The sequence below is a fragment of the Gavia stellata genome, chromosome 15 (genome assembly GCF_030936135.1).
Source record: "Gavia stellata isolate bGavSte3 chromosome 15, bGavSte3.hap2, whole genome shotgun sequence".
NCBI lineage: Eukaryota > Metazoa > Chordata > Aves > Gaviiformes > Gaviidae > Gavia > Gavia stellata.
In genome coordinates, this window is record NC_082608.1 from 20,715,742 (window position 1) to 20,737,194 (window position 21,453).

At 52.3% G+C, this 21,453-nt stretch overlaps 1 protein-coding gene across 1 annotated transcript; it reads left to right on the forward strand.

Moving 5' to 3' along the window:
• Positions 1-55: 55 nt before the first annotated feature.
• EMC8 (ER membrane protein complex subunit 8) lies at positions 56-8,280 on the forward strand. Its single transcript, XM_059824879.1, has 5 exons — positions 56-265; positions 5,138-5,214; positions 6,631-6,700; positions 7,230-7,324; positions 7,619-8,280. Exons 1-5 carry the CDS (start codon positions 56-58, stop codon positions 7,776-7,778), a joined length of 612 nt encoding a protein of 203 aa, XP_059680862.1. The 3' UTR covers positions 7,779-8,280.
• Positions 8,281-21,453: the final 13,173 nt, after the last annotated feature.

A 21,453-nucleotide genomic window follows, 5' to 3' on the forward strand; every position in this document is an offset into this window, starting at 1 on the left:
GGGACCGGTGCGCGGCGGGGGTGGCGGCGGCCGCGGGGTTGTCGGCCGCGGCAGGATGAAGCTGACCACGCAGGCCTACTGCAAGATGGTGCTACACAGCGCCAAGTACCCCCACTGCGCCGTGAACGGGCTGCTGGTGGCTGAGCGGCCGTCGGGTGCCCCGCGCCGTGACCAGGCCGGGCCCCCCTCGCTCTTCGTCGACTGCATCCCGCTCTTCCACGGCACCCTGGCCCTGGCGCCCATGCTGGAGGTGGCCCTCACCCTGGTAAGGCGCTAGGCCTTTCCCTAGGCCTGGGAGCGATGGGCTGGAGTGGGGGGTGGGGGGGTCGTCTCCAGGTCCTGGCGGAGCTCGGGGGTGCGGCCGGGGCGAGGAAGGGCTGGTGCGGAGGGGGCGTGGGGCGCCGGGGTCATTGCAACATGTAGCTCTGCCAGCCCTGTACTAGTGGCAGCCAAATCAGTGGGGTGAGCGGAGCGTTTCTAGAGTGGAAAAAACGCCGTGGCCCATCCGCCGTACGGCTTTCTGCTGGGGAAGCAGCAGAAAACTACAGAGCCTCGTAGTTTTGTCTAGTTTCTTTTTCAGTGCAGAGAAATTGCTATTTATATCAGTGTCATTATCCCCGAATAACTCCCAGAGGGAATGTCCTTATTTTACAGCAGAAAAAGCTTTTCCCAGCTTACCTTTAAGGCGTTTCAAAGCAGTATCAGCTAATTGGGAAAGGGCATGCTTGTCTCCAAGTAAGAGTGTATAGATGCTTGTAAGTATGTATTTCTGAATTCGTTTTGGTGTGCTTTCCCCGTTTATGGAAGCTGTTAGCCTAAATAGGAAAAAAAATGACGTCTCTTCGTACTGCAGGTCTGGCTTGGGTTTGAAATCTCACTTGGTGTATTGCAAGCTCGCTGTTGGTTAGTTAACCATGGGATAGCTGGGGGCAGCCAAGCACTCCCCGTTACGACACCCCATACCTTGCCTGCTGCTGTGGAAGAGCCTTGCAGTAAGTCATTGTGGGATAATCTGTCCCCCCCCCCCCCCCCCGTCGTAACATGGGCAGGACAAGAAGGGTGTCAGGACCGTAGGGCCGTCGCTGTCCAGTCTCAACCTTCTGGTCACAAAAACCGGGAGCCATCGTACCTTGGGCCACGGCTCTGTTCCACCTGGCATGTGGGGAGAGTCCCCTCGTCAAAACCAGAAGTCAGAGGGAGCGAAACACGGTTGGGTTTTATTATAATAGGCAGTTGGGTGGGCTGGTGCAAATCTGGAGGCAAAGAATTGCTTTGGCACCTTCACGGTTGACATAGCTGCCACTGAAGTGAGATCTGGGTGTGATTTGAGCTCCGGACTTTTCTACCCATTTAAAGACTTGTCATTATTAAGAGGAGAAAATCCATCCCTTTTTGATATCTGTAAAAATAAATAATTTCTGATTCTTCTAGGCGTCTTGGCCTAAATGTTTCCCTCAGTTTACTAGATTGCTTCATTAAAAAATAATTATTTTTAAATAAATTCCAGTTTTTCTCCAGTTGAGATCACGCCATGGGAACGTTGAGATCTCTCTGAAGCCTGGATATGATGAAATGCAGCCAGAGGCATAGGAACAGGGGCTGAGCCCGAGCCCTGGCCATTTAGGTTTGCCATACTGCTGTGGAGCACGCAAAATTTGTCAGTCTTAAATATATTTACACCAGTGTAACAGTGTAGGAATAACACAGAAATGTATGCTGCTAGTGTAATCATTTTCTGCTTATGGTTTTCCTCATGTTACTGCTTGGGAAAATGTAATAATACTGTTTATAATTGCTTTAATGTAGGCAGGGCTTGACTTTACCTTTTTGAACGACAGTAATGTGTTTTTCCTCCGGGAATGAGTAAGTGGAGGTTGCTAGTGAAGTACAGAATAACATGTATAATATATTTAAAGTATGTGTAGGCTTTGTCTTTATATCAGGATTGGATGTCTTTCTACAGGGTTGGTGGCAGTGAATTTTCATGAACTTTAGGCCTTCAATGTAGTTTTCCAGTGTAGATCTTGCTACAGGATCAGATTATTATGAAATAAATCCTCTTTCTTGCAACATCTGAAATATCTTGCCACATATACAGTAAGCAAGTCATTATGGAATCAAAGAAATGGCAGTGTCGTACATATTTGCTCTTGGGTTTTGATACAAAAAGTTAGGTTGGAAACCCCTGGCATTTCCCACATTAATTAGGACTTGCTAGGACGTATTGTGGTTTGCAGTCACATTTGATGACTCCTGTGATACTTGGCAGCTTTAAAACACAGCATTTGACAAGAACCCAAGGCCTTTTGCTCCTGTTCTTTGTTTAAACAACGGCAAAGGTGTCGGTAAATACTGGCATGGCAGTTATGAAAATTGGATTTTGTTGTTGTAAGCTTTAAAAGGAGGGTGCTCTCACCTGTTCCGTACAACATAACACATGGTTACTGAATAAATCAGCAAGATTAGCATGGTTGAAACGCAATGTTTGTAGCAAAGTGCCTCTGTTTCTAAAGGATTTCGAAGCTTTGGCAGGTTTTGATGGGATCTGTTTCCCTTCCAGTTCAATCACTGCTGATTCTTGGTCAAGCCTGTGGACTGGTCATACGTTTGAGGCTTTTCTAGAACCAGCCCCACGAGTTTCGCCTCCTCTTCTCTGACCTGAGTTATCCCAGAACATCAAATGAGAGCGATAGTCTCCAGATTTAATCTGAAAATAGAGGGTACGCTTTCAAAGGGGCTTGTCCGTGTGGTAACTTCTAAAAATTGCGAGCGGTGCTTTAGCAGCAGCCTAGGTACAAGGAATTGACAAAATTAGGTTTTGTTAAACACGCAGCAGTGCTTGAAGGTTTGTAGCTCTGGAGGAGAGAGCAGAAGCACGCGCGCACATTTAATTTGCACTTTGGCTTGTCGGTTTGAAATCCCTTTCAAAAATGGGAGTAGTTAAAGAAAAAGTGAATTAAGTTTCACATGGGGGTTCTTTTGTGCCTTGGAGTTTCTCAGCTAATTGATGTGGTTTTGCAACCACATCTTCTCAAAAAAAAAACCAAAAACCAAGCAGCACTTCCCCCTCCATTGGCACGGCTGGCTCCCCACCGCCTGGAGCGGCCGTCAGCTGGCAGCAGGTGACAGCCCTTCTCCCCCCCCCGGGCTCTTATAAACTGCCCCCCTGCCACCCACCCACCTTTGGTGGCCACAGCTCCTCTTGTGGAAGCAGGTTGAAGGGCGGGCTGCTTCTGATTTTTCAGAGGTGACACGCGCCATGTGGGAGCGAGACGCTATTTGTCCTCCGTTGGCTTGGCCTCGTCAGGGCTGGATGTGACTAAAAATATCAGGCGCTAACTGATGCTAAGGCTACCTGTGGTGACAGTGCCACAGTTAGAGGGTGTTCGGAAATTGCAGGTGGAAACAGCTTTAATTCCAAAAAGATGGGGGTTTCCCCCCCCCCTTTTTTTTTTTTTTATGGAAGCAGTTTTTAATTACCACTTCGGGAACTGAGAACTTAAAAATCATACTCTTTTTTTTATTTATTTTTTTTAAGACCACGTTCAGTACACAACAAAAATTGATTTACAACTAATGTTTTTAATTTCTAAAGCAATGAACTTTTTTTTGCTATTGTTAATTTCAGTGTCTGGGCTTCTGGCTTTAATGCCAAGCTTTCAAGCCACCAACAATTAAAACCCTAGTCCTAAGCTCTCAAAATGGGTTTGTAATTGAAACAGCAGTTGGCCCTCAGCTATAGCAGGGCTACACAGCTTTTTCTTTCTTTTTAATCAGGTAAATCCATGTCATCCCTTGTAGAGGAGGGATTATTCACATGGCTTTGTTTGTTTGTTTGTTTATGCAGTCTAATGCTATAATTATTGCTAAAAATGAGATTGATTTGACTTACAGGATGCGACAGGTCAGCATCAGATATATTTTTGGACTCCATTTTAATAGAGCTGTTGAGGTTTTTTTGATGCATGCTCTCTAGGGACTGCAAAGGAAAGTTCTAGCTGCTTTCTCCACGTCTGTCTTTCAGGGCTCCGTATTATGCTGACTTGATATCCTCAGTTATAAGGAGAAACATCATATACATATGTATTTTCAAAGCAAGACAGGCTCAGCGGGAGGAATTCAGATCCAGCATAAAGCAGGAGGAGCAGCAGTGTGCGCAGAGCTGAAACTGCACTTATAAAAAAACAAAACTACGTAAACTTTTGTACTTGCATAACTCAAAAGTTGTGTGAATCATATGCAAATAAATGCATATGTTGAAGTATTTACATACAGGTGTTAAATAAGGAAGAGCTGCCTGGTCTGACCACGTCTATAACAGAGATGAGAGAATTTATGCGAATAGTTCCTTTATCAAGCCCTTATCTTGTGGCTGAGCTGGAGAGTATTTTTAGAAACATGTCGACTTTTGGTTGAAAGAGAATCCACACATGGTGTTTGGTGAGTTGCTGCAGTGGTTAGTTACCCCTGCAGGTGAACTCTCAAAGAAAAACAGTTTCATTGCAAAAGCCTTTTTGTATCGGAGTGGGTTGAAAAAATGGTAAATGGGACAAACTTTTTCAGCCTCACATTTACCTTTCACATCCAGCTTTATTTGCTAATTAAGGTAAAAAATGCTTCCACTTTAGCGCGGAAATGTTACATTAGAAATAAAATCAACAAGCTCTTTCTGAAATGACAGTACAGTCACACATCCACATGGTGAACGTTTTCTAATGTCTCTCTGTCAAAGGAGCGCTAACAGAAAATAGCCACAAATGCCAATAGGTAAGACCTGGACTCCTCTCCCAGGCAGCATTGCTGAAGCTCTTTACAAGTCCCGTCATTTGAATTTAGGCCGGGCTTTGACTGAGATAACTTCTTGCTCTTTTGCTCCATTTGGTTAATGTTTTCCATCATTCTCCAAATGTTCTATTTGGTTTCTCTGTTCTAGTTAAATTAGCCAAACTCTGTGTGTGAGTGCGCGCATAAATATATATAAATATGTATATATTTAAAGAAGCAATTGGCAAACATATTGTAATGCTTCAATTGCTGTTTTATTTGCAGGCCAGACGTGAGATTTCCTTAGTTCTGTGGGTTTTACTCTTTTTTTTTTTTTTTTTCCTGGGCTTAATTGTTCCAATTACTTTTTCAGATTGACTCTTGGTGCAAAGAGAATAGCTACGTGATAGCTGGATATTACCAGGCAAATGAACGCGTGAAAGATGCCAGGTGTGTTGGTGCAATATTTCCTTCTGTTTGCTCTTTTATGTTGTACTTTGTACTCTGCCAACAAAAATCATCGACATAAATCGTGCGTGTTGATTAACTTTGACAACTGTCATCTGGTTTCACATTGTCTTCGTGGTGCTGGGGGATATGGCCTTTGTTCAGGTGCAGAAACCCCAGTCTTTCCAGAATCACTCCTCTTTAGTGGATACTATAAAAGGCCAGTACTTGAACGACTGCCAACCAGTTTAATTACAGTTGTCAGGGAAATAGCCAAAATTTGCAGGCGCGTTTGCTTGTGCGGTACATATCTTGCAAACTCGAATGACTCCGAGTATCTTTTGGAAAGTCTTGCAGAAGTGACCTAATTCTTACTAAACTACTTAATTGTCTCCGAGTTTTACTGAAGCATTTTCTTACGTGGTAAAGGGACGCTCTTGAAATGGAAGATGATGTCAGTCAAGCAGAGATATCTTTTTTCACTTATTTTCCCCAGGATTAGTCATTTTCTCTCCCTGCTAGCTAACTCAGATTACTCAATAAGCAATAAGGGGCCCTTCCTGGGGAACCACAGTATCATTTTAGGTACGTGTATCAAATATTTTCCCCGTATCTGTTAAGACAAATCCAGTATTGGGACTAATGAGAGTATATCATACTTGCGTTTAAAATAACTATGAACAGCTTTTTTTAAAGTATTACGCTATGTCCCAGTTATTTTGTTAATGTATATCCTTCAGTCTCAGGTATGTTTTTTAAGTAGTACTTGTGACTGCTAAGGTATCTCACAGGGATGAGGGCATTAGTTGTCCTTTCCATACAAGGGGAATAAATCTGCTGGAGACGTTTTTAAGGAGAAGATATAGTTTGTCTGTTCTATTTGAGGCTCGAAAGAATATCACAGGCTTGGGGTTTTTTTAAACTCCGATTTCGGTTCTGAAGGTAACTGGCACCACGTAGAGATTGTCATCTTTGAAACATGGTTCAAGGTTTTCCTTTAAAAGATTATCTGATTTTTGGTAGAGAAGCTGGGCAGTGAGTGGGTTCAAATGCAGACTGGGGAGCAAACTCGGTTTCTTTTTTAAATGCCTGCCAGGGCAAAGGTGGCTGCGGTCTTTGGTCTGGTGGAAGAAGGTAGGAGGCCGCAAAATGTTGATTCCACATAAAGTCTGCAGTGAGCATTTTGTTGTTCAAAAACCCATTGCCTAAGCATAGTTAAGATCCAGATCATATGCTGAAGAGAGGAGCTGGGGTTTTCTTGGCCTTCTGACTTCAATCAAGTGTAGCATCAGCTTGATATCTTGTTCCTGTTTGTAAGCACGCAGTGTAATTTTCACATCTCTTTAAGCATATTTCCTGCTGGTTTCAGCTGAAATGTCATGGTTCAAATAACACAGTTACGTTTACCTTCTGCTGCAGTCCAAACCAGGTTGCGGAAAAGGTGGCCTCCAGAATTGCAGAGGGCTTTAACGATACAGCACTCATAATGGTAAATTACTTCTTCTTTCCGCCCCCCCCCCCCCCTTCTGTATTGTTAATGTTATGACCGAGGTGTTGGACTAGCCATTTAAATGCCTTTCTCTGGATCCTTTAATAGTGAAGTAACTAATTTTCTCTTTCCCTCCAAATGCTCTGGGGAAGAGATGCAATGACCTGTAGCCAGTGAAGTTCTTAGTAACTCTACAGAGAGACTGTGGCTAGCTCTCTGCCATCTCAGAGGAAGTGGAGGCCTTCTCTGCTTGCAAGGCTTGAGTGAAGGCAGTGTATTCATGGCTTCAGATGCCCTTCTGTGATTTAAACTCTTGTCTTACATGAAACAAACGATGCTTTGCCTCCTTGCCGCAGTGACAAAGAATATTGGCAGTTTAAACGTCTAAAATTTGGCTCATTTGAAGATAGTTGGATGAGTTAGTGTAAGGTGCTGTTTGTAAAAACTGATGGGTTTTTTTTATTATTTCATCTCTTTCCTCGGGATCTTGAGGAGGAGACTAAGCTGCTGTTTTTCTGTTGCACAACAGGTTGATAACACCAAGTTTACAATGGAGTGCGTAGAGCCTGCCATTCATGTATATGAGCTTCATGAGAACAAGTGGAGGTGCAAGGACCCACACGTGTGAGTAAACTTCAGAGTTTATTTGTGTTCAGGTAATAAGGAAAAATGGGTTGCCTGGTTAAGGGCAAAACTTTGATTGTGATGACTGATACTGTAAGGGTGGTGGGTAGAGCTGACAGTGTTTTTAAAGCTGTTTTTTGCTGTGGTTAGATTGAACAGCCGGCTTCTGCAGCCAGGCAGTGGTGTGAGCACCATGACCACGTTGCAGAGAGTGTGACTTAATTTCCAGAGCAGAGGAGATGGTGGAGATTTTCTTTGTGATTACTTTTAATTCCTGGTTATTTTACGTCCTAGTGATTTTTGTGAAGATTGGACCGAAGCCCAGAGAATCGCTGCATCTCTCTTGGACAGCAAGTCCTACGAGACGCTTGTAGATTTTGATAATCACCTGGATGATATCCGGAACGACTGGACAAACCCAGAGATCAACAAAGCTGTCCTCCACCTGTGTTAGAGGGGTTTCTACTGACTAATTTGTGGGCATTCCCACTATGTACTGAAGAGAGAAAAATGCTATTTTTGAATGTAAATAGAATAATTTTCAGTACCTTGTGTGGAAACCCGACTGATTAAAAAGGAGTGGCATGTCACATTGCAAAGAGTGATGTGTCCATAAGCCATTGAATCTTTTTTGTGACAGTCCTTGGAAGAACTGCAAACCGTCAGTTACAGCTATCCTCATGGACGCCGTCCCAGTTGTAGTGAATGTTGCTATTCCTTCGAAACCAGAACTACTTCTGCTTGTCCCTCCTGTTTGTATTACAAAGTTTTGACTAAGCTTTTCTAATCTTTAGATTACTTTTTAACGATTTATGGAAATACCTTGCAAAACATCAGTCTCGTCCTCAAATGAGAAATTTTAAGGTTAAATACATGAAATGTAAGGTTAATGGTTTCTTTTGGCCTGGTTTGGAAATGTCATTCTGTTGGCACAGTAAAATGCGAACTGCTGAGGATGCTGTGCCATGCTCACGTGTCACCTGTTTTGCAGTGGTTTAGCATGACACAGCTACAGAGAACACGTTAAGGCAGTATTCCCAAATGCTACAATGATTCCTGCTCTCTGTGGGCAGGCAGCCACAGTTATTGCTTGAAAATGTTAAACCTGAGGTAAAAACAAATATGCACGTAATGATTTGTAAAAGGGACTGGAAGCGCACTAATGAGTGTGAATGACAGTTCTAAAACAGTTTGCGTCTACAAAAGAAGAGGAGGGTGAAATCCCTTATTAATTTTATGCAGTCTTTTTGGGTTTTAGAAACAGATCTCATTTTCAGCTGGTTCATATGGTGTCCATTTAAGTAGGTCTAAAATGCGCCCCTCCAAGTTGAAGGCAAGCGATCTGAGTACATCAAATCAAGTAGTCTAGATACAGTCTAGTTCAGCTTCTGTCTGTCTTTCTAATTAATGTTTGTTTCTAAGAATAAGTTTGCTGGACAATGAAGCTTTGTATCAGAGTAGTACAGTTCTTCAGTACAGTACAGGAGTAAGTCTTGTTGCCTTACTCCTCATGGTTGTTTGTCAAACTGTAGTTAAACATCGTCTCAACCTGCAATGGTTTCTCTAGATTTCCTTCTCTTCCTACCCAAAAATGTTTTGACAAGGAAGATCCAAATGTCCACCAAATGATCGGCCTCTCCAAGTTCCTGCTTTTTCCTTAGTGTTCTTACTTTAAAACATGAGGGGTGGGATTTTCAAAACCTCTTGGTCTACCTCTGCTTCTATTTAAATAAGCATAAGTTTTCCTCTTGGTCTTAGCGAGAGATAAGTCTAAAATCCAGTTCTGAAGTAGTGAATAGAACCAGGATGCCTCCAGGCGGGTCCCCTGTGGAGTTCCCTGCAGTTCAGGTTCCACAAAGCCACAAGGCAAGGTCTGAGATTCAGCTCCCTGTCCAAGGAGGAGATGATGAAGGTTTGAACGGTTCAGCTTGTCTCCCTGCTACGCAGTAGTGAGGTGTGATGGGCCTTACAAAGGGATTGGCACTTAGTCAATAGCCTTTCCTAAGCATCAGTCAGATATGCTTGCAGGAAAGGAAAATGTTTTCACTTGTTCAATGAAAACATATATCTAGCTCACAAGCAGTGAGATAAATGCGTTCCAGTGGCTGTTTTACTACACATCCACGGCTGTATGAATAGATATCCTGGAAACAGCAATGCTCTGGCAATGTATGGTCGGAGTAGACTCAGCAAATCGCACACGCTGTAGGAGGAGGACTGTTGTCTGACTTGTACAAACACCTCATGAAATCTAACCTATTGTTCCAGAGGCAGATGTTATCTCAACAAGAGATGTTACAGTAGTTATGTGAGATTGGCAGCCAACGCTGCCATATAAGCTGATATGTCTCCTGAGTCTCAGGAAATTTATTTCTTATTCTTTGTAACTAGATGTCATAATCAAGCTTTGATCATGTATGTGCTAGCACAGTCTAATCTCTCCTTGCGCGTACTCCCCCCTCACCCTCGTAAGACAAAGCAAAATGTGTATCATCAGCCCGTAACCTGATGGAAACGCTCCCTGTGACTAACTGTTGTGACACCTTGCTGGAAGGGGAGCAGCTTTTAGTGCTTTGCCTTTCCTTTTTTTTATCTTCTGTTCGCTTTTAAGTGCGATTCTTTGAGTGTTTTGCCACCAGTAGAAGCCCAGGCTGGCTTTAAGCAAAAAGGACAAGCTCTGCAGTGCTCAGATCTTATCTCACCTGTCCTATTTGCATTGAAGGCTGGACAAAAGCAGCAATTTCATAAAGCGAGGCAGCCTGCAGCCACAGTGGCTCTTGTGAAAGAATGAGGAAGCTGCCGGCTCAGCAAAGGCTGTGTTCCCCTTTCCTGCTGATGTACCAAACCTACCCGCAGGAGCAAATGCTGGTTTCCTGGCTGGCCGATCGGCTGGATTCATCGGAGGAATTCAAGGTAACTCGTTTTAAAACTTCTGGGGGAAGAAATGTTGGGGAAGGCACCTGCGTCTCTGTTGCTGGGGCCCTCGTGATAGCTGGGAAGACAGCACTGGGAACAGGTGTCTTCCTCTTTTTTTGGTTTGTTAGCAATTAATTACATGCAGGGTTATTTATTTCACCACCACCACACCCATATCCACCAAGAGTTGGAGATTCGGCATTTGCCTGCCCAGACGTTTAACTCCCAGCTTTTTACCTCATCCATAGGACCTCAGGCACTTGGAAATGCAAAAGTATTCCCATGTGGGATTCTTTTTTTCCACTCTCAACCCTAATATTTCAAAACAGTAATAAACAGACCCAGCAAGTATCTGAAAATACCAGTACAAAGTGCTTGGGTTTCTGGGTGGGAGGACATACACTATTCGCTGGATCCACGTGAGTGCTCACCTTGAATCCTTTACTCACAGGGGGGAGAACGAAGAGCCTTGAGCATGTGTTGCTTCAAGCCCCTATTTGGTTTGAAATTAAGGATCGGAGTGACCCGAGACCCAGACAGCGGTGAGGTGTATCCCCAGGCGTGCCACCAGCTGATGGCCCAGGGCACTTCCAGCCATGGTCCAAAACTCCATGTGCAGATCCAGCTTGAGAAACCCAGAAGAGAGCAGAGAGTTTGGGGGGCCCGTAGGCATTATTTTCACCAAGAAACGAGACTGCCTTAAAATTGCTCAGAGAATCGGTGGCTGGTTGGGGCTAGATGCACGGTGGGAATGGTCTCTGCTCCTCCTGGCTTGCGCGGCATCACAAGTGGGGAAGAGCAGATGGGTGGCAAGAGCCAAGGGGTGTCTTTGATCAGCTGCTCACACACACGAGTGAGATTATCTGTTCCGGGGAAGGTACTGGTGCCATACTCTCTCTGAGCTCGTTGCTCTGTGTGTATATGAGGGCTTTGGCGTTTTTTTTCTTCATTCAGCAAGTGAAGCAGTCTGCTGCTGGAGTTTTTCCCCCTTCCCCGCTCCCATCTGCTGGCTGGGCTGCTCGCAGGATGTTCCCTAGCCTATGTCAACGTGGAAACAAGCAAAGACCTACCGCGTAACCTGTTTCCACTCATTAGAGCTGACGTGGGTGCGGGAAGCAGACGAGCAGTTCAGCTGGCAGGACGGAGGAGTCACAACCTCTTTGTCTGGCACAGCTGGAGCCGGTGGCAGACAGATGTGCAGAGCCCAGCCCCGCTCTGCATGGCGCTGTGGAGATGCAGCGTGAGAGATGGCCCCCTGCCCCCACGAATTTCTTATCTAAGTGGCAGAGATGCACGCCGAGGAGAGGTGACAGTGACAGATGCAGGAAGCAAACCCAGGTCTCTCTGCTCCCTGGCTAGAGGCCTAATCGCTGCACTCTGCTGCTGCTGCTATTTGTAAAACGTCTCAAGATGCTCGGGTGGAGGGCATTACCGATACGGAAAGAGCACGCGAATGCTAATGGAGGAGGCTGTTAGCGGGGTGGACTTGCGGTTGACTGCAGCTTGGAAAATGGCCTCAAGGGGAAATGCGCTCAGCGTGCATTTGTGAGCTGCGCTTCTAGTTTGTGTTTTAATTCAGCTCCTGGAGCGGAGCTGGGTCACCCACCGTTGGCAGTAGGAGCTGTAGCGAGCTGGTCCGGATCGGGCAGACCGGGCTGGGCAAGCTGCTTCCTTCCCGTCCTGCCTGGGCTCCCTTACTCCCCATTCTAGTTAAACATCTCAACGCATCGTACTCCTGCGCTGCAAACTCCTCGTTTGCTTTACCCATCGCCCTGCAACCAGCCCTCCCACAGCAGGCAGCGATTTCACTGTGCCGAAGTATCCGCTGAGGACTTTATTGATTTTTTTTTTCTTTTTTTACTGTCGCTTTTAGACCACATTTTCACCCAGCCTTCTCATCCAAAAGTACACCCTAGCTGCATATTTTCCTTTGGTTTTCAGCCGTCACCCTGTGAAAGGCGGCAGATGCGGATTCGGAGAGGACAGAGGCAGGTTGCTGGCGGGGGTTTCCAATAACGGGACCGCGCAAAAGGTGAAAGCGCTCCGTGCTTCTGCGTGGCTGTGCGGTGAGCTTGGCACTTTGCAATTTGGCGGAGCTGTGATGAGGGAGGCAGGGAACGCCGCTCTTAAAAATACCCGGTAGGTGGGCTGGGGGTAACGGGTAACTCCCTGAGTGCTTCCAGGCAGCGCCGCACCGGCTGCAGCGTGGCAGCACTTTAGCTGGATGCGGGCAGGACCGGTGCCAGGGATGTCCCGGTCTGCGCAGCATCAGCCCACGAGGGCCATGAGAAACAACGCAGCCCTTCCTAGAAATGCGCTCCAGAGCTTAAAAGATGGACCTAATTGAAAAAATATATTGAGTGTACCAGGGGATAAAAGGGAAAGCTGGGCCGAGATTAACCTGGAGCTCAGCGAGCCGAGAAGCGCGGCAGCCGTGGCCAGGTCCCTAAGCCAATTCCCAGCCACGGCCTCCCAGCCGCCCGCTGAATCCATGCCCGGCAGGGAGGTGGTTTGCTCTGGATGCAGGTCTGGCAGGAGAGCCCGGCACGCTCTGGTTTTGTGCTTCAGGTACGTGCTCGCTTTCCGCTTTGCTTCCTACCCCCCAGCCACAGCAGCTCCTGGCTTGCTCCTGAGGGCTGCTGCCATGGCCCGGTGGATTTTCTTTGGGGGTGTTTTCTGCCTGCACGGTTCCTGCCGGTTGTTCGGTCTGCCGGTCCTGCCAAGAGCCTGTGCTTGGGGAATTCTGGAGCTCCTCCAGTTTCCCCAGAGCCTGCATCTTCAGCTGCTTCCTCGTGACATCCTCCTCCCTTCCCACGCCTGGCATCCCCTCTGGGTACCGCTCGCCTGCCCTGGATGCCTGTGGGGCTCCGGGAGGGGGGTTTCTTTTCTCCTCCCAGCACCTACTGCCTTGTTGCCACCTCTGGCTTCAGCACGTCCCATGCAATGGCCCTGCAGCCCCCTTCTAGGGCAATTTCTCAGCCAGGCTGGGACCAGCCCTTTTTCCCTGCACGGGGCAGACGGGGGAGCAGGCAGCCTCGTTGCTCCGTTAGTGCAGAGCCAGGGTGACATGTCACCTGCGTTAGCAGACCCTGGGACTCTGTGATCCAGAAAGCTGCTTCTCATCCCTCCTTTCTAAAACAAGCCCAGCTGGTGTTTGCAGGAGCAGCTCCGCGGTGAGCTCTCCAGGCTCTGTTCCACCTGGTTCTCCAGCCAAAGCTTTTCTTGTGGCCAGTATTTGCAAAACACATCCCTCTCGGTGCAGTTCCTCTGGCGTTTGGGAAGCTGTGAGCTTCCCCTTCCAGCAAAGCTATGAGGCTGCCCTCCATCCTCACCCCCTCGTCGGTGCTTCAGCCCCCTCCACTCCTCTGCGCCAGGGCAGGATGGGGCTGGTGAGGTGGGGAGTGCTGAGCCCGGGAAGAGAAGCAGCCCGGCTGTCTAAGGACCGCGATCAGAACTGGAAAGTGGTCACCGGCCACATCAGAGGACTTCCCAGCGTGGTTGCCTGGGCTGGAGAGACAAGTCTTCACCCGGAGAGGTCAGCCAGCTCCGCACCGACCCACCAAGAAAGCTTTATGAGCCCACCCTCCCCTTCCCCCTGGCCTGCCGGCTCGTGGTGGGGTTTGGCCAGTTGCCCCGATGCGATGCTGAGTATGTCACAGCCCCGTCCCCGCCATGGGCATCGGGAGCTCCTGGGAGGGACCCAGAGCAGAGGCAGGCTGCATGAGCGTCTCGTGGTGCCTGTGGAAAGGGGATGTCTGGCCCATGGGGCTGCTCCTGCGCTCGGGACTCGGATCTGCCTAACACTGGTCATCCGGGGGCTTTCTCCGGTAGGGAACAGGGCTCCACACCGGAGGGTCTCCGGGCCGTACCCAGCCACATCGAGGTGGCCGACTGCCACCCTATAAGCTCGCCCAAGGGTGTCTTTGTTTCCCAGCCCGTGGGGAGGAGAGGAAGGGGTGTGCGATGCTGTGTTCGTGCCTGTCGGGTGTCGCCACACCAGCTGGAGCAGTGCTGCAGCCCGCAGAGCTAACCACAGTTATTTTAGCAGGCTGATGTTTATGTTTACCTCCCTGCCACAGCAAAGCCGTGGCTTTCGGTTGCTCACGGTTTTAGCAACAACTGCTGCTCCAGGCCAGGCTGATTCCAGCCCTCTTGGGTTTGGGGCCGTTTGTTTTCCCCCAACAGCAGCAAACAGTTTTGGAGAGAGGCATCAAAATATTTCTGCTGCTCAGGCTGGATTTGTGCTGCGGTGTCAGGGATGCTGCGGAGGGGTCCCCGGCCCGGGGGTTTGCTGCGTGCACTGAGGTTCGGATGGGATCCGGAAAGACGGGGCTTGCCAGGCTCTGGCTCAGACCTTGTCCTCCAGCTCTTGGATTTCGCAGCTGAACAGGCAAAAAAAAAACCTGTGAAGCAGTTAATTTGTCTGTTTTTCTGGGGCAAAATCGGAGCCGTGGATTGCAAATGTCTCTTTCCAGAGCCGGGGCTGCAGCCTTTCCCTGTGCCTCCTGCCCGGCCCTTGAGCTTGAAGCTTTGCAATAACTCAGTTATTTGATAAACCAGAGGAGCCAGATCGGGGAGGAAATCAGCCCTTGCCATGTTTGTGATTTTCACCGAACATGGCAGGACCAGGCCAGCAGAAACTGGAGCAAAACCACCCGTTTCCCCTCCCGGCTCCCCTTTATGCCCGTCCCAGCGGGGCTTGGTCTCGTGCGTGGGGCTCTGATCTCGCCGGAGACCTCCCAGGCTCCTGGGATCAGTTCGCTCCTATCTCCGGGAGAAGTTCAAAGCTTTCCCTTCGTTCCTGCCTGCAGCCGCAGGGTGTTTAATGTGCGGCTGGCATTCCCCGCACGCCGGCGCCCTGGATGTGAACCGCTGCTTTTCAGGTCTGTCTGAAAAGGAGCCGTCTCGGGGCCTCTCTTCTTAATTGCGGAGGTGGTGAACATGAAAAAGCCTCTGGCTGCTTTTAATGCAGGCAAAGGCGGCTGCTCCGGAGGCAGAGCCTTCGCCCGGGCATCTTCGCAGTGGGGTGGTACCCGACCCGGAGCTCTCATCCTGGAGGTGGTGGGAAACCCTCTGCCTGGTGCTGTTCCCGCTGCCGGGCTGGTTTTTGGGCTGGCAGGTCAGACGGGAGGGGGAAAAGACCCTTTCTGGAAGCTGGAGAAGGTGAAGATGCTCCCAGAGGCTGGGCGCATCGCTGCTCTCTAGACGTTAGGACCTCAGGGATGCCGATGAGTCCTGCCAGAGCTGGGTGTGGGACCCTCATACCAACCCGGTACTTGCCTTTCTAGGCACTTGGTGGCCCCTCCAACTGCTTGTAGGGATGCTTGGTGGTCCAGGGGCTTCGGCTGCAGGCGAGGGGCACTCCTGCTCCTCTCTCTCTCAGCACCGGGCTGGATTGTGCAGCAGGGTGAGAGTAAAGCAGCATTTCCTCATCACCCAAGGGCTTTGCGGGGCTTGGATGGGGCTGGATGGGGGGGATGGATGGGAGGAGCCGGGACTCCGCTAACCTGATTAACCAGGTTAGAAACCAACCTTTGCAAAAATCCAAGCCGCCTCGCTGCAACCTCCTCCCGCCCTCCCAGGGCACGGCTGGTCCTGAGTGGGAACCCCCACCCAGCCTCACACCCCTGCTCTCCTCCTGCATCCGAGAGCAGCCAGGCGCAGTGGGGAGGTGGGATGCAACGGTGGGCATCATGCCTCTGGCTCCCGGAACCAGGTAAGTGTCACCCCCTCGGAGCACCGCAGCCGGCTTCGGCCCCACTCCCCTTCCCGGGTGCACCCCCAGCCCCGCACGCCGGCCGAGCATCCCCCCTCCGCTGCGGCTCGGCCGCCTGGGCAGCACGGCTGCCGCTCTAGTGACGCTTGCAATGAGTGTCTGGGGGTTTTTGGAGCGTGAACTCATCGGGAACGCAAATACTTCTTGGCCTGGTGCCGGCATGGGAGCAAAGTTGAAGCCCCAGTGCCAACCACCAGAAATCCTCCGCGGCGGCGTGTGCTGAAACGCTGATGGTGGGGGGATTTCTCTGCCCAAGCATCTCTCCCGGTGCTGTGAGCAAGCGGTGATGGTGTTCGGCTGTGGCGGGGATGCAGGGCTACGAGCCAGCAGCAGTGGGGAGGGGGCTGCTACGTCCTGCAAGGGCTTGGCCATGGGGGGTCCGGTCCCAGAGGAGACCCCCGTGCACCGTGGGGCTGGGTCTGCCTGGCATCACCCTCCTCCAGCCCCGAGCGGCTGGGGTGGCTGGTGGTGTGAGTCGTCAGCAGGTGCCAAAAACCAGAGAACTCGTCTCAAAACAGGTTTCTTGATATTTAGGCGGCTGCCACGATAGCTGCAAAATGGGGGTCCCGGGGGGGGCTCTGCTCCCAGCCCTGGCACGGCTCCCCGGCCGTGGGGCTGTGACGGCTCAGGGTGGTGCCTGTGGGGAGCTGATAAAAAATGCAGAATTAAAACCAGCGATGGCAAGTTCCCGCTTCCCCTTGCTGGCTGCTGCCGGCCCACCTCAGCGCCGCTTGGAAAGGCGACGCCGTGGTGGAGGTCGGGCAGGGGGAGCAGAGGGTTTGCTTGGCTCTCTGCGGGCCCCAGAGCTTGGAAGAGCCGAAATCAGTCACTGACCCTCATCCCAATAAGCTTTTCCTAGCAGCTGCCGGCAGAAGGGATGCAGATTTCCCAGTAGAGGGATTTTTGCCCAGGATAATTTTCAGCATCTTAAAAAAAGCCATGTCCCGCAATGGGAATCATCCACCCAAAAGCTCTCAGGGCATCAGGGATGCCCAAACGGAGCGGGACCACGCGCTCCCCGGCAGCGCATCCCCGACTGCCGCCAGCTGCTCCAGCTCAGCCCCGAGGGAGGCAGCCCCGGGGTGCGATGCTGCAGCCGAGCATCCCTCTATTTCCTGCGCGTGGGCTCAGGGTTTTCTCTGAAAGCACCGGTCGCCTTCGTAAATAACAACCTGATTCCTCCTGCCCATGACCTTCTCGCCTGCAAATGTTTGCAGCGCTGACCCCGGGAGCGGAGAAGCCGGGATTGGACCCCCCCAACCCGGCAACAGACTCCTCCACCCTCCCAAAAAGTTCCTCCTGAAACTTGGCGGCTGAGATTGAGTCACTAAAACACCGTGACATCACTAGCGGTTTTGGCTACCGAGCAGCCGTGCTTCCTGTTATGCCCAGGCACGCGGGCGCCTATAGATATATATATGTACGCACGCATAGGTGCGCGCTTTTAGCGAGCGATCGAGTTCACTCTCCTTCCTCCCAGCACCGCTTCCCGCAACCCTCGCCTCTCTTTTGCAGCGGCGAGGACCGGCGGCGAGGCTGGAGAGCTGGGTCCCACTAAGAGGATGAAAACATGGGGCTCAAGTTATCCTGCCTGAAAGGTAGGTTGGGAAGGGGGGTGTTGGGGTTCCTCCTGCTCCGTGAAGGCATCCGGGGGTTGGTTGTACATGGAGGAGCTTTAGGTATTTGTGCCGTGGGCAGGACTGGTGTGGTTTGGCATCCTGGTGGCATTTAAGCACATCCCACAGGTGACCCGTTGCTCATGCATCGCTCCGGAGCCGCTTTCCCCGTCCCCTAATGCCAGCCCTATAAAAATGTAAGGGTCTGGTCCTGCGCTTGCTCCTGCATCCTTTGCTCCGGAGCATCCTTAGGCTGATGGCATCCCTCAAGAAATCGGGTGGGGTTTCCTTAGAAGTGGGAAAGAGCCAGCATGGATGGGGTGCTCGGGGTCAGCCCGGAGGCCGGGAGCCGGGTACCCGGCTCCCGGCCTCCGGGCTGACCCCGAGCATCCTTCCTCCTTCATTGCTCCGCTCCCCCGAGGGATATCCCAACCCTGGAGCTTTCTATCCCGCTGCTTTCTCCCAAACTTTCATTTTCTTAATGGATTTAGGCTGGGGATGGCAGCAGTGATGTCTGCAGAGAGGGGGAAAGCGGGAGCTTTTAATGCTCCTGGCCTCGTCGCACCGGGTGAGCAGGGCGAAGGCTGGATATCGCATCTCCCATTAGCTCTGCATCCCAGCACTGACCCCGGAGCAGCTCGTATTAATCATCCTTGGGATCGTTAGGGATGGGAGCTAACGAGCATCCCTCTCCAAGATGCAGAGCTGCTTCTCCCTTGGCTTTTCCCAAACCCTACGTGGGATGCTGGCTGTGATGGGCATGGCTTTGGATGCATCACCCAAAAATGAGGTCTGCGCCCATGTGCACCCTCCCCGTGTCAGGGATGCTATGGGTGGGGCTGGTGGTGTGGGGTCTGGGGGATTTGGGGGTCCCACAGACCCCCCCCAGCCGAACACGGGGTAACTGAAGAGGGGAAACTGAGGCAGCCGGGAAGTCCCCGTCTTGCCTCAAATCCCCAAATCTGGGGCAGAGCCCCAGAATATCCCCCCGTGTCTCCAGACCCTTCTGACAAGCTTGGAGTCTGCAATAAAATAAAAGACATGCCCTCCCCTCCTTTTTCCAGCTCCTTTACGTAAGGCAGGGCTTTATCCTTAATTAAAAAGAGATTAAAAATATCAGTGTCTGTCCCCTTCGGGCGTTCTCCTGCTTGGGAAGAGCTGAAACCTCCCTGGCTGCTGCCTGCGCCGCACCGGGCTTTTCTCCTGATTAAAAAAGCAGATTAAAACGATCTGCTCCCCAGGGGAGCGGGCAGGCAGTCAGGGGGGGCTGTGGTATCCACCTCTATCAGGCACCCCAAAATCCAGGGCGGGAAGGAGGTGCGAGTCTGCACCTGGCTGCTGGGGGCAGCTGTGGATTCTCTAGTGGCTCGTACGGGGTTGAGCTAGACATGGAGGAGGGCAGGGAGGTGGGGGACGCTGCAGCCCCGGGCCTGATCTTCTCCTTCTCCCCTTGGTCCCCCCCCATTTCTGCAGGCTTGAAGACGTGCGTGAGCAGCGGGAACGGCAGCGACAGGACACTGGCAGCGGCCCCGGGTGAGAAGAACCTGCACGTGCCCTCCATCATCGTCACGCCTCCCACGCCCACAGGGACCATGCTGTCCCGCGAGGCTCGGCGGGTGGGGGGGCCGCCGCCGTGCAGCCAGTGCTGACAGCAGAGACACCGGCCTGGCAGGATCCGTCCCCGCTCCGCTGGGATGGAGCCATTGCCGCCGGGATGCGAATTGACCGGATCCAGCACCCCTGGAGCTCCCTGGGGGCACATGGGGCACCCACCACATGGGTGGGTTTGGACACCAGTGACTGTTTTTTCTCTCTTTTCCTAAAAGCACCGGGGAGGGGGTGGCACCGCGCGGCTCCTCCCCGGTGAATAAAGCCCCCGGGGTTCCGCACCCCCCGGTTTGGCACCCACCGCCTCCCTCGGGCTGTGTCAGCAGGGCGGTGGGTGGGCTGTCCCCCCAAAAACCACCCCAAAGCTGACCCTGTGGCAGATGGGGGACCAAAAGTGGGGTACACCCCACCAGCCCCCACCTCTCCGCCCAGATTGAAGAAGCCGGTTGCAAACGACACCAGATAAATGAACTCGGCGTCGCCTGCAACCCGCCGGATCGGCCGCATCCCGGGGAGGGAGCCGGGGGCGATGCTTCCCGGGGAGCGGCGGCACCGGGAGCCGGCGGGAGAGGCGGGAGTGTGAGAGCAGATGGAAATTTAATTTTTTAATGACAGCAGCAGATGGCAAAAGACACGCAAGTGGAGTCGCAGCATGGCGGAGCCGTTTATAGAGCAACCGAGGGAGCCGCGGCGTGTGCCGGCGGCACCGCAGGGGCTGCGCGGTTAATGGATGGAGGGGGGCGGTGGGACCCTCCTCCTGCAGCCCCCGGCGGGGGGTGGGCAGGGGGTTCACAGGGGTCGGCCCCCCACCCCAGCCCAGGGGTGCCCCTGGGGCGATCCTCACCCCAAGGGTGGAGGTTGCTCCCATGGGTGCCCTGGGGCTGAGCCCGAGGCGGTTGGGGAGGGGGATTGGGGGAGAGCTGGCATCCTTTGGGGGCTTTGTTTCCATGGCGACCCGCAAACCGGGCTGCAGCCCCCCGAATCGTCCAGAGCGGTGGGTACCGGTGGCTTTGGCTGCTCGGCTGGGCTGGGTGTGAGCGGGTGGAGGGATGGAGGGAGGGATGGATGGAGGGAGGGGTGGAGAGATGGAGGAAGGGAGGGATGGCGGGATGGAGGGAGGGAGGAGTGAATGGAGGGAGGGATGGAGAGAGGAATGAATGGAGGAAGGGATGGAGGGATGGAGGGAGGAAGGGATGGAGGGATGGTGGTATGGAGGGAGGAATGGAAGGAGGGATGGAGGGAGGGAGGGAGGAATGGATGGAAGGATGGTGGGATGGAGGGAGGGAGGGATGGAGGGAGGAATGAATGGAGGGAGGGATGGAGAGAGGGAGGGAGGAATGGGTGGAAGGATGGTGGGATGGAGGGAGGGAGGGATGGAGGGAGGAATGAATGGAGGGAGGGATGGAGAGATGGAGGGAGGGAAGGATGGATGGAGGGAAGAATGGATGGAGGGAGGGATGGAGGGAGGGATGGTGGGATGGAGGGAGGGATGATGTGGTGCATGGACAGACAGCAAGGTGAGGGCTGATTGCTGCTCTAAGGCATGGATGAGTGGACTGAGGATGGACGGAGGCCTGGCTGGCTGGCTGGACAGATGGACGGCTGGACGGGTGGACGGGTGGGTGGATGAAGGCAGGGATGGCGGAGTGGATGGATGGATGGATGGGTGGACGGGCTGATGAATGGAGGGAAGGGACGGGTGGACAATGTCGGGTGCCTGAGCACGGGTGGCTGCGCAGGGACCACTGCACTGACGGACAGACGGACAGACGGCTGCTGCTGGTCCGTGCACAGCGGGGAGAGTGCACAGGCGGGGCTGGGGGGGGGCAGCCCACCCGTCCCGCTGCACGCCGGACCGCGCCAGGGTACCCCGGCCTCAGGACAGGCCCTGGGGACCCCCACCCACGGCCGCGGGGGGCGCGGGGTCCCCACGCGTGTCCCCGCGGGCCGTTGCTCCTCCCGGCCGCCAGGGGGCGGCAGCAGCGGGCGCCGCGCACATGCGCAGAGGGTGAGGGCGGGGGCGCTGCGGGCCCCGCGGCGCCCCGGCAACAAGTGCTGAGCGCGGATTGGCCGAGCGCCCCCGGGGGGCATCGGGATTGGTCCCTCTGCGACCTACCCAGACCTCCCTCCTCCGGGCCCGGCCGCGGGGCCAGAGCCGGAGCGCGGCGCGAGTAGGACAGCCAATCAGAAAAGGGTGCGCCATGATAACCAAT